Source organism: Octopus sinensis, linkage group LG6, assembly GCF_006345805.1.
Source record: "Octopus sinensis linkage group LG6, ASM634580v1, whole genome shotgun sequence".
NCBI lineage: Eukaryota > Metazoa > Mollusca > Cephalopoda > Octopoda > Octopodidae > Octopus > Octopus sinensis.
This window is the reverse complement of record NC_043002.1, coordinates 20,170,464-20,187,570: the sequence shown is the minus strand read 5'-3', so window position 1 is coordinate 20,187,570 and position 17,107 is coordinate 20,170,464. Positions and strand designations below refer to the sequence as shown.

The window sequence follows — 17,107 nt, the reverse complement described above, 5'->3', positions numbered from 1 at the left end:
TTATGTGTGTGTATATATATATATATATATATATATATAGATTATATATACACATGGAACACCTGTTTAGGGAGTGAGGATTGTTAGATTGATAGATAGATAGATAGATTGGCAAGCAGACAGAGAGATTGATAAATTGATATATATAGATAGATAAGTATACAGATATACAGGACTCGATTAAATAAGTACCTGTTATGCACTGGGGTTGGTGTAATCGACTTAAACCCTTTGTTTGTCCCCTCTATGTTTAACCTCCTGTGGGCAATAAAGAAATATATATATGTGTGACCTCGTGAAGACCACTTGCATTTTTTTTCCCTCTGTCCTCCCACCTCGGGATCTTTCTTTCTCCTATGTTTCCGACGAAGAGCTCCGCTCGAAACGTCATACCCTCCTTCCCTTTTTTCCTGAGCGCCCAATAATACTTTATTTGTTCCACATTCTCGCGTTGTTGTCTTTTTGTTTTCTTGTTTGGATTAACTTTATATATATATACTAGCTTGAAAGCTGCCCGATGGTGCGGATTTTAAGCTAGCTCCTGTGAAAGGCTCTTCATTAGGCCTTGGGCCCAACAATGACATTTCATGCATTGAGTACAAATTAAATTTTATTAAACTTGAACAATATTTTTCAAGCAATGAACAATTTTCATCAAAACAATTATATAATTTGTCGACTTGGAACTTATTGCAAAGCTGCATGATAAACAACAGTACAGTCTGTCCTTGTCTGTTCCTTTGTCTGTCCTTGTTTGTCCCTTTGTCTGTCCTTGTTTGTCCCTTTGTCTGTCCTTGTTTGTCTCCTCTATATTGAGCCTCCTGTGGGCAATAAAGAAATAAATAAAAATTAACAGTCACTTTCAGACCAATAACAACATATAACCTGAGTTGATGAACAGAGGCCAAACATGTAGAAATGTAGACACCATCTTGAGTTTGTCTCATATCTTTTTACTCTTCTGTTGATGCCTGATGAGATAGATTCATTCTACAAACCTATGGAACTTTACGTTGCATGGAACTGAGTCACACTGTCATTAAGTAATGTTTGTAACTCCTGCTAAATGTACTGACTACTTCTCTTTCTCTCATTTGTTCACTCACTCACATGTGTGTGTGTGTTTTAAATATTTCTTTTTAATTCAAAACAATGCAAGTTATAAATGTATAGCACTGGTCGATGGTTAGTATTATTACCTGGTATTTCAATATTTCAGGTTTAGGATCATTTTTCAGAAAATTCACGAAGAAAATATTGAAATACAAAGAAACAACACAAACCATTCACCTGCATTATTAATTTTTTTATAAGTTGCCTTGTATTGGCTTTTAAAAAGTTTCTAAAAAACACACATATATGTGTGTGTGTGTGTGTATCACACAATGCTTCATAAAAACTATACTACTGTGCCTGTATATATATATATATATATATGCATGTATAAAAATGCTAGTACTCATATAATCAATTAACAACCATATTTCCATGCTTGAATGGTTTGGGTGGGTTGCATGCATGCACACACACACACACATGCATGTGCACATGCAGGCACACACACATGCACACACATGCACACACATACACGCACACACATACACACACACACACACACACACACACACACACACACACACACACACTGGGATAGGATAAGTTTAGAAATTCAAACATTTGCAATAATTATTATTATAGTAAATATTTTGCTCTCAGTTGTGCTTCCTTTTGTGATCAGGTCATACATTTTGAAACAGGTATGTTTTGAAGAAAATATAAAAAAAAATAAATGATAGAAGAAAAACAAAGAACAAAAAGCTACTTACCAAATCCTGGTATGAGAATATTAAATGCAAGACAGACAGAGGCAACTTCTATTGGCAAATAAGGTATACAGGATTGAAATAGGGCTGTTCTCTCTTGAACTTTGTTTTGATCCTCATCACTATTTGAGCTGTCACTTTCAATATCATAAAGTTCACTCTCTTTCAAATCTTCTGTCTTTGCCAATTCTAGGCTGTGTTTGCGAGAGTCTGATTCAGAAACAAGGACCATTTGATCCTCTTCTTCCTTGGATTTGCTATAGGAATCAATTTCAGAGATGTTCAATAATAAAGTCCCAGAAGGTAATTGCTTCTCCTGGTCATTTGGTTCTTCTGTGGTACCAGATTTCAAATTATTAATTTTATCGTTTTTTACTTCAGCCAGGTTGTTCTCTGTAGTTTTTATAACTTTATCACCTTCGTTATTTTCAGTAGATTTTACAGTTTTATTAGCATGGCTATTTTTAGTAGTTTTTATTACATTGTCACTCTTGTTATTTTCTGTAGTTTCTACTGCTTTATCAACATCGCTTTTCTCTGTGTGTTTTTCATTAGATTTCCTATTGTGTTTTGTCTTTGCATTTGGAATCTTTCCATTTAAACTTTTGGTTGTGTTTTCCTGCTGAGACAGAAGGGAATTTCTGGATTGCTCATGTAGTAAATGTTTATTGTTTTTCACAGTGTTACTAATATTTTGGTTAGACATTGCTGCAGTTTATTTTGTTACTTATAGCAAAATTATACATACAAAAGTTAATAGAATCCAGAGAAAAGATAATATCACCTCAAGAATTATTATATTCTTGAGAGGTAGAAAATGTCACTGATTGGTGCAAAGTCCAAGATAATAACTGATGGGAATTTGAACCTGAAAAACAAGTTGAATAATATCATTGCATATTGTTGATAAAGGAATTAATGTATAAATAATTTTCTAGCAATATGGAAGATACATATAAGCCATTGAAAAACACACGAAAATTGTTAACTTCATTTAACCCTTTCATTATCAACCCAGCTGAAACTAGCTCTGGCTTTGTAATACAAATGTCTTGCTTTCATAAGTTTTGAATTAAAATCTTCAACCATACCGTAGTCACAATTTATGTTCCTAACACTAGCTTAATGATAATGAAGTTATTTTACTAAATTCTTTCTTATATTTAAAGTAATTGAGAGAAACACAGAGCATCTCAAAATAAATACAGTAATGAAAGGGTTAAACATTATTATTTGGAGTTACAATTTCCATTGCACTAGCTGCAATTTGGTTACTAATATAGTTCGACAGTGCATAGTTACAGTGGAATTATGTTGGTAACAAGGTTGCAGTAAGTGCAACAAAAGTTTGACACAAAATCATAAACATTTTAGTGAAGTTAACAATTCTTGTGAGTCTTCCAGTCTGTAATTGCTTTAATTTCAATACACAGTCACAAACCAAATCACTTGTCTGACAAGTACATCTTCAGAATAACAAGCAATATGTTAATCTCTCTATATATAAAAGGCAAAATGTCTATTTGTGTGTGTGTCCTTTATACAAATCCACAATTTTTCATTTAGAGGACTCGCACTTTCTATGGTCATTTAAAATCGTCCAAGGCTGGTCATGCACATCTTTACATTTCCCCAGTCACCCCACAAAGCCATTAAAAAATCAATAGAAGTGACTTTTTTGTGAATTTTCTATCCAAAACCCAATCAAAATGTCCGAAACTTGATACGCCAATTGAATGCCAGCTAGCTGTTTGTGATTGGTTGGAGATTTGGACTGTATGCACGTGTATGTGTGCACGCATGCACACATACGCCAGGTCATAGTGCTAGTCAAATATAAAATATAGGAGCATTGATAGTTAAGACAATAGAGTGGAGGACATATCAATAGTGAGGAACATGTCAATAGATTGATGAGTCAATCAAAACTTAAGGGGACACACACACACACACACTTGTACATATATATGCAGATACATATTGACCCTTTATTTTATCTTTTATCGTTTATTTGTTTCAGTCATTAGATTGCGGTCATGCTGGGGCACCACTTTGAAGAATTTAACTCTTCTCTTTAAGCCTGGTACTTATTCTATCAGTCTCTTTTGCATTTAAACTGGCCATACCAAGCCCAAATACTTTACTTATTTTATGTTTGAACCAGCTGGATCAGGCCTCTCACACCTACTCTACAATACCATTCTAAAAATAAACAATAACATTATTGAATACAGTTCTATATTTAAGAGATGAGGAATCGTTTCCTTTATTTACATTTGACGGATATTTGTCCTCATCTTGGTTGTTGCTAACACATCGTTTCGGCTGATATACCCTCCAGCCTTCATCTGGTGTCTTGGGAAAATTTCGAACCTGGGTTCTCATTCCTACGGTATTTTTGATGTTGTTGTTGTTGTTATTATTTTTATTATTATTATTATAATTATTATTATTATTATTATTATTATTATTATTATTATTATTATTATCATTATTACTCAGGTCACAGGCTGGAATCGAACTAGGAATCTTGGGGATTAGTAGCCCGCAATCTTAGCCACTACACCATATGCCCACGGGCATATGGCATAGTGGTTAAGAGTGCGGGCCACTAACCCCAAGATTCCGAGTTCGATTCCAAGCAGTGACCTGAACAACAACAACAACAATAATAATAATAATAATAACATCGAAAAATACCTTAGGAATGAGAGCCCAAGTTCGAAATTTCCCCAAGACACCTGATGAAAGCTGGAGGGTATATCATACAAAGCGTTGTGTTAGCAACAAACAAGATGAGGACAAATATCTGTCAAATGTAAATAATGCAAATAATGTAAAACATTATTGAAATTTTGAAGCTATGAGATAATGAATGATTAACTGAAAACAATGTGAATATATAGAAATTACATTTGACAGAATAACCTGAGTGCTAAAGGGTTATTCATGAAGTATGCAGTATTTTAGATCCATTACAGCTGATCTTACCAGTTGGTTTTGCACAGAATAGTCGCTTTTACACTGATCTTCAGCTTTATGTATGTATGTATGTATGTGGCTGTATGGTAAGGCATACATGGTTCCAGGTTCAGTCCCACTTCGTGGCATGTTGGGCAAGTGTCTTCTACTATAGCCACAGGCCAACCAAAGTGAGTGGATTTGGTAGACGGAAACTGAAAGAAGCCAATTGTATATATGTATATATATATATATACATGTGTGTGTGTTTGTCCCCCCAACATCGCTTGACAACCAATGCTGGTGTGCTTACGTCCCCGTAACTTAGCGGTTCAGCAAAAGAGACTGATGGAATAAGTACTAGGCTTACAAAGAATAAGTCCTAGGGTCAATTTGCTCGATTAAAGGCGATGCTCCAGCATAGCCGCAGTCAAATGACTGAAACAAGCAAAAGAGTAAAAGAGTATACACATACACACACATATGTACAACTCCCCTCCCCACACACACATATGCATGTATGTATCATCATCATTATCATCATCATCATTTTACATCTTCCTTCCACTTTGGATAGTGTAACAGGATCCAATGATCTGGAGGACCATGTAATGCTTCACTTACTCAATTTTTGCATGGTTTCTATAGCTGTACACCTTTTCTAATACCAACCACTTTATAAAGTGTACTGGAGGTTTTATATGCCCCACCTCACCCCATCCCCCAGTACCAAATGAGGTTACCTTGTAACTGGCAAGACTAGAGAACATCCAGAGCTGAAAGACGAATTTGAGAGAGGAGTTGATGATTTTATGAGAGGTGATGTGAGACTGCAGTGCAATGAGAGGAACCTATTTACTGTCGTACGCGATTGTTAGTGTGGTGGAGGGGAAAAAATAGAACAGGTACAGTTGGTGGGATACTGCAGAAGAGATGGGGAAAAGAGGAAGAGGTACATTGTCAAGGATTAGTGGGAAATAGAGAGAGAGGCACAGAACAGTAAGTGTGATAGAGTGTGAAGTGTAGGGGTTATCCTGTGCTATCCCATGTTATCCCATGTTATCCCATGTTATAAGGGTGGATGTGAGTAGAAAATGTGAAAGGAAAGGAGCATGAGATAGAGAAAGTGTTGTGGATGTCGAGGAGCTGAAGAGACTGTGGAGAGAAGAGCTGGATGTTGTAGGTAAAGAGAACGAAGGTGTCAAGGGGAAGATGAGAGTGTGTTAAGATGAGAGTGTGTTAAGATGAGAGAGAAGCTGTGAGGAGAGAAAGGTAGAGGAAGAGAGGCATGGAGTGGAGGGGTAATAGGGGATTGTGGAGAGAGCAGTGAGTGAAAAGAGAAGTTGGCACTCTCTTACACACACATAGACAGACAGATAGGCAGACAGAGACACACACACATACACACACACACATACACACACACATATACACACACACACATACATACACACACATTCACACACACATGCACACACTCATGCGTGCGCATGTATGTCGTCATTGTCATCATCATTATCATCACCATCACCATAACCTCCATCCCCCAATTGTCATTTAATGTCCATGCTCAAAGCTAAGCTGGTTTGTGTTGGACAGTTTGGCAGGGATATAAGTGCACACACACACACACACACACACACACACACACACACTTATATTAACAGAAGAGTTCAGGCTAAGTTTGACAGTTTGCATAAAAGAGGAAAAAAAATTCAGTATCTCATTCAAAAATAAAAGTATTTTAAATAATCAAAAAAATATCAACAAGATTATAGCCCTCAGCTTCAATCATGATCTCAAGATGGCTCTGGAACCTGGCACATGCATTTCTCACTGTTTACTAGGGAACACCTCATTGATCCTTACCAACAGCTTGGCCCTGGTGTTGCTGACAGAGTGGTTGGTGTCTTTCTCAATTGTGCCTCATCATCATGATTTAATGCTGACATGGGTTGGATAGTTTGACAGGAGCCAGCATCAGACTTCTATGTCTGTTTTAGCAGGGTTTTTATGGCTGGAAGCCCTTCTCAACACCAACCACCCAGCAGAGTGGGCTGAATGCTTTGTACGTGGCACAAGCACATTCAAGGTCACTTTTGGCAATGGTTTTACAGCTGGATGCCCTTCCAAATGCCAACCACTTTACAGTGTGGATGGGATGCTTTTTACATGGCATCAGCACTGGCAGGGCCACCAAGTAACTTGCAAGACATTGTAACTCATGGGATTACAATCAGGAGAATTAGGAGGCCAGAAATTGGGGCTGGTGAAGTTACAGAAATTCTCTGACAACACCTCTGACTCTTTCTGGAAGTACAGCAAGGAGTTGAATCTTGCTGCCACACATATGACACTCCATCAGCAACCCTCTCCAGCCAGAGTTTGACCACAGCCTCTGGTAGCTTCACATAGCCTAAGGCCTTGTTCAAATCGAGCCTAAGGCCTTGTTCAAAGATGTGGGTTAGCATGATATCACCATCAATGGAGATACACCCAAAGACTATCACAGTCTGAGAGAACTTGGTTTTCATAAGTGTGACATTGCATGGATGCATAGATTATAGGCAAGCCATCTGCTGACCTGGGTGTTGAGCGACTGGTCTAAGCATAAGTTCTTTTCATCTAACAAGAACTGGATCATCTTCAGCTCAGCAGGATGCCTCAGCTTGTTCAGGAGCTTCTTGACCTTCGTTAAGCCATTCTCCTTAGCTTAGGCTCTCAGAATTTGTCCCTTGTACCTCTTGTATGAGTGGTAGTGATGGTCGTCATTCAGGGCCATCTTCAAGGTGGTTACTCCAACACCCATGTCTCTTGCCAAAGTTCAGATTCCCTTGCTCAGATTTTCCATTAACTTGTCCTGCATTTGTTGAATGAATTCAGTCAGGATGCTTGCTGTATCCCTTCCTGCTTGCCATAACTATGTAGTCTTCATTACAGCTGTCTATTTCATGTCTCACAGCATTTACAGTGTTCACAGAGAATTGAGCAGCAGTCCTGATATTAAAATTTTGATATCCATCATGAAGCACCATGTTACAGGTTAACTGTTTTCTAATATTCAGATGGTTTCCTGTCTTCCATGTCAGCTAACTGCTTCTCAACTACAACTTTAATTTTTATGTTCACCAAACACTGTCAATTGTTCACATCAAGCTCTTCCTGAAAAAATAGTTATAAAAAATTGTGAGATGTTGTCCGAACACCCTGTATATTTATATACATAAATACACACTCATACATACCTACACACATACATACGTGCACACACACACATACATACGCGCGCACACACACACACACACACACACACATACACATGAGAGGTGTTCATTAAAGATTTCCCCTGACCCACTTCCGGTTATTGCAGGAAATGGAACTTGTACAGATGTAATTATGCATGTCCCTACATGTCACATTGTAAATTGTAGCTTTCCTCTAATATTCATTCATCTTTTACAGCTGCTGAAGTGGACTGATGTGTTATAATGTAGGCCATTGAATGCAGATCAGTGATCAGGTGCTTATACTTGAAAGGATGTAAACCAAAAGAGATTTTTGATGAGATGAAAGAAGTTTATGGTGATGATGCACCATCATATGACATAGTCAAGCACTGGCATCACCAGTTCAAATGTGGTCGGAGATATTGGTGGAAACTGCTCCTCTTCCTGGATGATCACACTCTGCCATTGATGATGACACAATCCATAAAGTGGAAGCTGCCATTTTAGAGTATCACCGCATAACTATTCAGCAACTAGCCCAAAATATGAAGATATGTGTAGGGTCCATGGAAAAAATCATTCATGCCCATTTGCACATGTGGAAGTTGTGTGCACGGTGGATTCCCCAGATGCTCACACCTTTTCAGAAGCATGAAGGAGTCAATTGCTTCCAGGCTCTTTTGGCAATGTAGCAGAAAATGAGGAAGACTTGTTTGGCAGACTTATCACACGGGATGAAACACGGGTTTCATCACTTTGATCCTGAGACTAAAGTCCAGTCAAAGCAATGAAAGTATGATAACTCATCACTTCCAAAGAAGGCTTGTGTCTCATCCTCAGCAGGTAAGGTGGTGCTCACAGTCTTTTGGGATCAGCTCTGAGTAGTGATGATTGATTTTCTGGCAAAGGGAACCACTATCGATGGGGCATACTATGCTTTTCTGCTGCAGAAATTGCAGGATCAAATCAGAGAGGCATGGCATGCTGACCAAAGGAGTCTGCCTCCTCCAGGACAACACCCCAGTTCACAATGTGCATGTTGCCCAGATGAAAGCACACTCCTGCAGCTCTGCAATCCTTCCTCATCCCCCTTACTCTCCTGACCTCACACAATCTGACTTCCATCTCTCTCCATCCATGAAGTGTTTTTTGAATGGGAAGCGCTTTTTGGATGATGATGAACTTATTTCCAAGGTAAAATCTTGACTCCTGACGCAACCTACCGACTTCTACAGCTGAAGTCTTCACAACAGCATAAAGTGATAGGAGTGTCACCATTGGTGGTGGCTATGTAGAGAAGGACTAATAACTATGCCAAGTTTTGTTTATCCCAGTCCTTGGTAAGTGGGTCAGGAGAAATCTTTAATGGACACCCCTCATAGCACCATAGTCAATTGCTACAAAGGTAAAGATGATGCATTAGATACGAATAATTACAGAGGTATCAAATTGTTGGATCAGGTGACGAAAGTTGCGGAGAGGGTCATAGCCCAGCTAAATAGGAAGATAGTTTTGATGAGATGCAGTTTGGGTTTGTGCTAGGGAGAAGCACTACTGATTCTATATTTCTGGTAAGACAGCTGTAGGAGAAATACCTAGCCAAAGATAAACCTCTGTACTTGGCTTTCGTTGACATGGAGAAAACCTTTGACAGGTTCCCCCAATTCCTTATCTGGTGGTCAATACAGAAACTAGGGATAGATGAGTGGTTAGTGAGAGCTGTACAAGCCATGTACAGGGATGCTGTCAGTAAATTGAGGGTTGGCAATGAGTATAGTGAAAAATTCCAGGTAGTTGCAGGGGTCCACCAAGATTCAGTCCTCAGCCCCTTCTTATTCATCAAAGTCCTCCAGGCAGTAACAGAAGAATTCAAGACTGGCTGCCTCTGGGAGCTCCTCTATGCTGGTGACTTGCTCTTATAGCTGAGTCACTATCAGAAATAGAGGAGAAGTTTCAGGTGTGGAAGCAAGGTCTAGAATTGAAGAGCCTTAGAGTCAATCTAGCAAAAACCAAATTCTTAGTAAGTAGGAAGGCAGAAAACCTTCAGGTAGACAGCCCTGCTCAATATGTAGAAAAGGCGTAGGTAGAAACTCTATTAGATGTACCCGGTGTAAGAGGTGCAGCAATATCAAAGGACAACTAACCGGGAAGATAGTTTTTGTGTGGTAGATGCACAGAGGCAAAAACATTGAAAATGTGCCGAAAACAGCTTCTGTTACATGCTTGGGGGAAAAACTAGAAGTAGTTGATAACTTCCATTACCTAGGTGACCAAGTCAGTAGTGGGGGTGGATGTCCTGAGAGCGTAGCTGCTAGAATAAGAATAACCTGGGAAAAGTTCAGAGAGCTCCTACCTCTGTTGTAACAAAGGGCTTCTCAGAGTGAAAGGTAGACTGTATGATGCATGTGTGTGAATTGCCATGTTACACAGCAGTGAAACATAGGCTGTGACTGCTGAGGACATGCGTAAGCTTACAAGAAATGAAGCTAGTTTGGATTTGTAGCAGTGTGAATACACTTGAAGTTATGTAGAGAGTATGGGCTAGAATGTTCCAACAAGTGATATGAACACCAACCTTTGCCAGTGCAGAGAATGATCAGGTGAAACTCACATGGGATATGCCATTGTACACGGACGAAAAGCTGCAAATGGACCTTCATCGGTGTAGTTAAACCTGCAGACCAGAATATTGCGAAGACAGAAGATGAGAAAGTCTGGAAGTACCAAGACTTAAGAATGCAAATGTAAAGAATCCATTGAGCCTCAAATGTGAGTGTGGTATCTATTGTGATCATTGCACTTGGGACTGTCTCAAAGAGAGCAATATTCTGGCATCAAAAGCTGCAAATACCAAACTTCTTAGGAAGTATTCAGATGGCAGCAATTCTTGGAAGAGCTCAGGTGTTGAGGAAAGTGTTGTGTCTCTAAGCTGCAGGATGGAGCTGAGATGTGGCATAGATAAACCACAAGACAGGTGAATAAAAAATTGAAATCCCTTCACTATGAGCTCAAGGCCTGAAATTTTGATGGAAGGGGGCCAGTTGATTACATTGATCCCAGTACTTGACTGACATTTATTTTATTGACCCTGAAAGGAGGAAAGGCAAAATTGATTTTGGTGGAATTTCAGTTAAGATCATTAGTTAAGATCAGAAGCCATGAGAGCCACTGCCTGGCACTGCATTATTATTATTATTATTATTATTATTATTATTATTAATTATTATTATTATTATTATTATTATTATTATTATTATGATTATGATTATGATTATTATTATTATTGTTATTATTGTTATTATTGTTATTATTATTGTTATTATTATTGTTATTATTATTGTTGTTGTTATTGCTGTTGTTGTTGTTGTTGTTATTATTATTATTATTATTCTATGTTTGACTTTTGCTTTATATTTGTACAAGTTGGCTCCAAGTCTCGCCCAGAGACCTCAAGAGACAACTATTTGGAAGTTTGTGATGTTGTTATGCCTAGTGTGCCATATATTTGGTTTTGTATTTAGTGTTGTACTAGTGAATCTCAAAAAAAAAAAAAACGAAAATTATGTTTGTTTTAAAACTTGAGATTACATAGAAAGTATTTTGCGTAGGATATGAGCAGTTCTCATGAGCACTCTCTTTTGAATTTCTACCATTTTTGGGTATCCTAGTATCTGAGATAGGTAGCGATCAGCCCCTTTTGTTATCATTCCCAGGGCACCTATGACAACAGGTATTGTTTTAGTCTTCAGGTTCCACATTTTGCTGATTTCTATTTCAAGATCTTTATATTTGCTCAGTTTTTGGTAGGTCTTGACAGATACGTTTATATCGATTGGGACAGTCATATCAATGAGGAGGCATGTTCTTTGTTTGAAGTCTTTCAATATGATGTCTGGCCTATTTGCATCTATCTTTCTTTCAGTTTGAATGGGGAAGTTCCAGAGGAGTGAGATGTGGTCATTTTCAAGCACTGGGGGTGGTTTGTGTTCCCACCGGTTTTTTTCATGGGGCAAATCCAGGTTTTTGCAGATTACCCAGTGAATATATTGTGCAGCTCTATCATGCCTGTTGAGATACTCTATAGGCGCTAGAAGATTGCACTTGGAGACAACATGATCAATGGTTTCATTTTGTTGTTGACATGACATGTTGGGCTACTGCCGTTCTTTAATATGTTGGCCTGGTAGTTCCTTGTTGGTAGGCATTGATCTTGAGCTGCTATGTATTATTATTACTATTATTATTATTATTATTATTTATGGGTTTTTCTTCTTCTTTCAAATTTGCTTCCATTTCTTGCCGAGTGTCTTCCCGACTCCTAGGGCAAAGAAACTCATAGTATACATTGGTAGGCCCTTAAACTAAACTCACTCGTTTGTTCATTTTTTTTTTTTTATAGAAATAAAAGTAATAGTTCTCACATCGACAATGCTCTTCTCAATACGTATGATGTACCAGTTAAGACAATCTTTTGCACTTCTTGCAGGGATGGTAAGCCAGGGATCATTCTCATATAATTTTCGGTTCCCTTCTTGATCATTCCTAGTGCTCCTACGATCACTGGTATTGTAACCGCCTTGAGATGCCACATTTTCTCAATTTCAATGAGCAGGTCTTTATATTTTCTGAGCTTGTCAAATTCTTTTGCCGAGATATTATGATCACAGGGAATGCTTATGTCGATCAATAAGCAAACTTTATTGTTTTGGTCTTTCACAACAATATCCGGTTTATTGGCTTTGATGGTTCGGTCTGTATGTACTGGAAAGTCCCACAGAATCGTTACACTTTCTCCTTCAGTTACAGCTTCAGGGTGGTGATTATACCACTTGTCGGCAGTTTTGATATTGTAATGCCGACTTATTAGCCAGTGTAGATATTGGCCAACTCTGTCATGTCTTAATTTATACTCCACTGGTGCTAAGACTTTACATCCAGAGATTAGGTGGTCCACTGTTTCAATCATGTCGTTGCAGAATCGGCATTTTGGGTCGACATGATTGAAACAGTGGACCACCTAATCTCTGGATGTAAAGTCTTAGCACCAGTGGAGAATAAATTAAGACATGACAGAGTTGGCCAATATTATTATCATTATTATTATTATTATTATTATTATTATTATTATTGTTATTGTTATTATTATTATTATTATTATTATTATTATTATTATATGTATGTATATATATATTTATATATGCACACACACACACACACACACACACATACACATGCTTCTCTTTTCCTTTAAACAGTTCTTCCTCCTTTGGTCTTTCATTTTGGAAGTTTATGAATTTGAAATGGGAATGGTAGTGATTAGTTGTTATGTTGATTACATTTTGTTTAGAAGTCCTAATTACCTAACTTCTTCAAGTATTATTTTGAAAACTAAGTGGTCTCATTAGCCATTCAGCCCACCAACAGTAAAAAGGTGTCCATCATTTGTCTGAGTGGCTGCAGTGGCGGTTAAAGAATGACTGGACTGTAAACAGATAGTATGGATAGGTGAAATTAATTGTTGTTTACATGGTTGGTGTTAGGAAGGGCATCCAGCCATAGAAACCATGCCCATGGACATGTTTACAAAGTCAGAAAACAGCACAGCTCCCATGACTTTCGGAAACATCTTTTCACGCTAAGAGTTGCTGAAGTATAAAACAAACTGCCGGCATCAGTTGTTAGTTATCGGAGCACTACATCCTTCAAAACTTTCATGCTTCCTCAGATTCGCCAACACTACACCTGATTTTCTCCCCTCCAAACACACGCAAGCATGTATCTGACTCATATACTGTTCACTTCCCAGACATTTGTACATTACTGTATATGCTTTATACGCACTTTTGACAAGTTGTGATGCACCTGAGCACCGTATACAATAATTTCATTATTATTATTATTAAATCAGACTGGAACCTGGTGCAGCTCTCCAGCCTACCAGTTTCAGTCAAACCGTCTAACCCATGCCTGCATGGAAAGTGGACGTTAAATGATGATGATGATGATGATGATGATGATGATGGATGTTGATGATAGTTACTCGACTAGCTTGAAATAGTGGTCAAGTGACATCATATCATCTCAATTTTAAAAGGAAGGGTACATTGTACAGGTAAGTCCTAGGTATACAAAAATTGAGATCATTATGGATGGAATGTTTTCACGAGAGACCTACTTGCTGGACCAGGTTGAAAACGGGGCTAAATAGCCACAACTAAGGAAGCTTTCACATGGTCACCAGCAATAGTAATAACAGCAGTTGTACTATTTATGATTGACAAGAACGTTGCTTTAACTTGTAGTGGTCGGTTCAATTTCATTTATGCGTATGGGCCCATAAGAGGAGAAACTCAAGTCCAGTGCTCCTTCAATTAATGTTAGCGTCCTCACCACTTCACTAAACTTGCAGGAATTCAAAACAAATGAATCTTTGCTTTTTTTTCATTTAAATTTTCATAACATTTCCTTTGTGTTTTGTTTCTTATTTTATTTCTTTTCAAATTAATTAATAAAACATTCTTCACACATGAAGAAAACAAATAAAAAAAAGTAAAGAACATCTTTGAAAGAATTGTTTCACCCTTTTAAATATTTTCCACCTTTTTATTTTAGTCTTTTTACTACTTCTCATTTTTTTCTCATATAATTTCTCCTTCATTGAAAGAATTATTTCACCCTTTTAAATATTTTTCATCTTTTTATTTTAGAGTCTTTTTACTATTTTTCCTCATTTTTTTCATATAATTTCTCCTTCATTGAAAGAATTATTTCACCCTTTTAAATATTTTTCATCCTTTTATTTTAGATTCTTTTTGCCATTTCTCTCTCATACAATTTCTCCTTCTGATGCTTACTTTCAATCTATCTTTATTAGAAACTTCAGTGATTGAAAAGTTGGAAAATAATAATGGAAAACATAACACTCACGTATCTGCTGCATGTATTTCCTCCAGTCAGCTAAATAACAAATGTGTCACTTCACTTTGACATGGAAACTCTTTGCTGCTGCCCGTCATCCTACTGCTGCTACAGTTACTGCTGTTATTATCAGTGGTGGTAGTTGGAGTAGTGTTGTTATAAGTTAGTGGCGGCGGCGGTGGTGGTGGTTATAACCCTGGTGACAATGATGATGATGAGGATGGTGGTTATGTGTTGTTGTTGATAATATGCTGTTGGTGTGGTCATGGTAATGTTGTTGATATCATTAGCAGACCAACTTGGTGCAGCCCCAGATTAGAGCTGATCTGTCACACACATAACACAAGGATAACTTTGTATAGTTTAGAACCCAATGCACATTCCAACATGCAGTGGTTAATCATGGGGGAAGTAGCCCGACAGTCAAAACTTATATCATAATAATAATAATAATAATAATAATAATAATAATAAATGCCCTGATGCAGTACCAGGCAGAGGCTCTCATGGATCCTGATATTAACTGATTGGAAGTGTTATCATGTACATTGTTTTGTCTTGGTATAAAAGATGGGCTCCAGCATATATTCTGCTCAATACCACAAGTTTGCTTGTCAGTTGTTTGACCTTAACCAGTTGAGCATGTCCCTTAGTGGCTGACGATTTGTGCATCTCTGATCACGAGCAGAAGTAGTGGGGGAGCATCATAGCGATGTGTTGAAAGGAATTCTTAGAGGTTTGGATAATTCACCTTTGGAAACATGGGTGTTTTGTTCAACATCCTTAAACAACCCTTATTCAGGGACCTTTTGAGCGGGATGTCCATTTTCCATGCTGGCATGGGTTACACAGTTTGACAGGAACTGGCAAGGTCAGGAGCCACACCAGGTTCCAAAGTGTCTGTTTTGGCTATGGTTTCTACAACTGGATGCCCTTCCTAATGCCAACCATTTTACAGTGTGTACTGGGTGCATTTTAAGTGGCACCATCACCAGTGTAACATATTTATTGTCTATCTTCCTAGTCGAGGATCACCTGGCACATTCCAACATGTAATGCTCACTTAAATGGCACACAGTGTGACAATTTGTACATGTACCCATTTTGCTGTCCAGTCTATTTATTTTCACCTGTAGATTCTGCTGTGGCCACAGCAGAAGCAGGTATGGGGTTAAAGATACTATTTTCCCACTGCTACACGCTTGTCTTTATATAGTAGGGGCAAATATTGTTGTGGTTTTGTTCTGGGCTATTGTCAATAAATCTGGGTGTTTTGGTGGTGGCCATGGAGATTTTACAAGTAGTGGAGAATTTGGGTAGCTAGGATTTGCAGTGACAACATACTGTGCTTTTCACAACCTTAGTTGGTCATAAGTGTTCAGCATTTTTGTTTTAGTGTTTAGGTTGCCTAAGGAGTGATTTATGTGCAACATCTAATGATGCAAAACTGTACTGTTTTGTGTTCTTTACAAGTTTATTTTATTATAAAAATTTGTTTTTTTTAGTTATGATTTGTTATTGAGAGATTGTGGGCCCAGGTGGGGTTGGCATAATCAATGGTGGGTTATATCTACTGATCATATACTACTATTGTCCTTCCTTTCTTTTGAAGTACATTAAATCAGTGCTACCACTGCTGCCACCAACACCCCCACCCCCACCGCCACTACCATGATAATGATCATTATAATTATCATCATCATTTTAACATTCATTTTTACATGCTTAGATAGAATTCACTGAGGTAGATTTTTTTATTTTTACTGTCAGATGTTCCCAGATGTCCTTCTTGTTACTAAACCTCACCTGTTTCCAAGCCAATTAATATTGCCACATGGCCAGTCTTGCACTTTACAGAAGATTGAAAATGAATGAAGCTTGCTTACAACCATCATGAGATGTCAATATATGGGGATCTCCCACCACTCACACACAATCATACATATTTCTCTCTTGCTTTCACTCTCTTCTCTCTCTCTCTCTCTTTATATATATATATATAAAATATGAATTAGATATAAAACCACTATTATGCAACTCAAACAGTAATAAACATATTATTATATATATATATATATTATATATATATATAATATATATATATATATGTATATCTATATATATATATATATATATTTGTGTGTATATGTGTGTGTGTGCATATGTGTATGACAAGCT

At 37.7% G+C, this 17,107-nt stretch overlaps 1 protein-coding gene across 1 annotated transcript in view; it reads right to left on the bottom strand.

Annotated features, from left to right (window-relative positions):
- The window catches only part of LOC115212884 (protein stum-like), a 37,069-nt gene extending 21,695 nt beyond the window's left edge, over positions 1 to 15,374 (bottom strand). The window contains exons 1-2 of the mRNA XM_036503696.1: positions 14,939 to 15,374; positions 1,827 to 2,691 (exon numbers count right to left, since the gene is read on the bottom strand). Of these exons, the coding sequence (XP_036359589.1) occupies positions 1,827 to 2,529 (703 nt within the window). The 5' untranslated portion in view covers positions 2,530 to 2,691; positions 14,939 to 15,374. The remainder of the gene's footprint in view (positions 1 to 1,826; positions 2,692 to 14,938) is intronic.
- Positions 15,375 to 17,107: the final 1,733 nt, after the last annotated feature.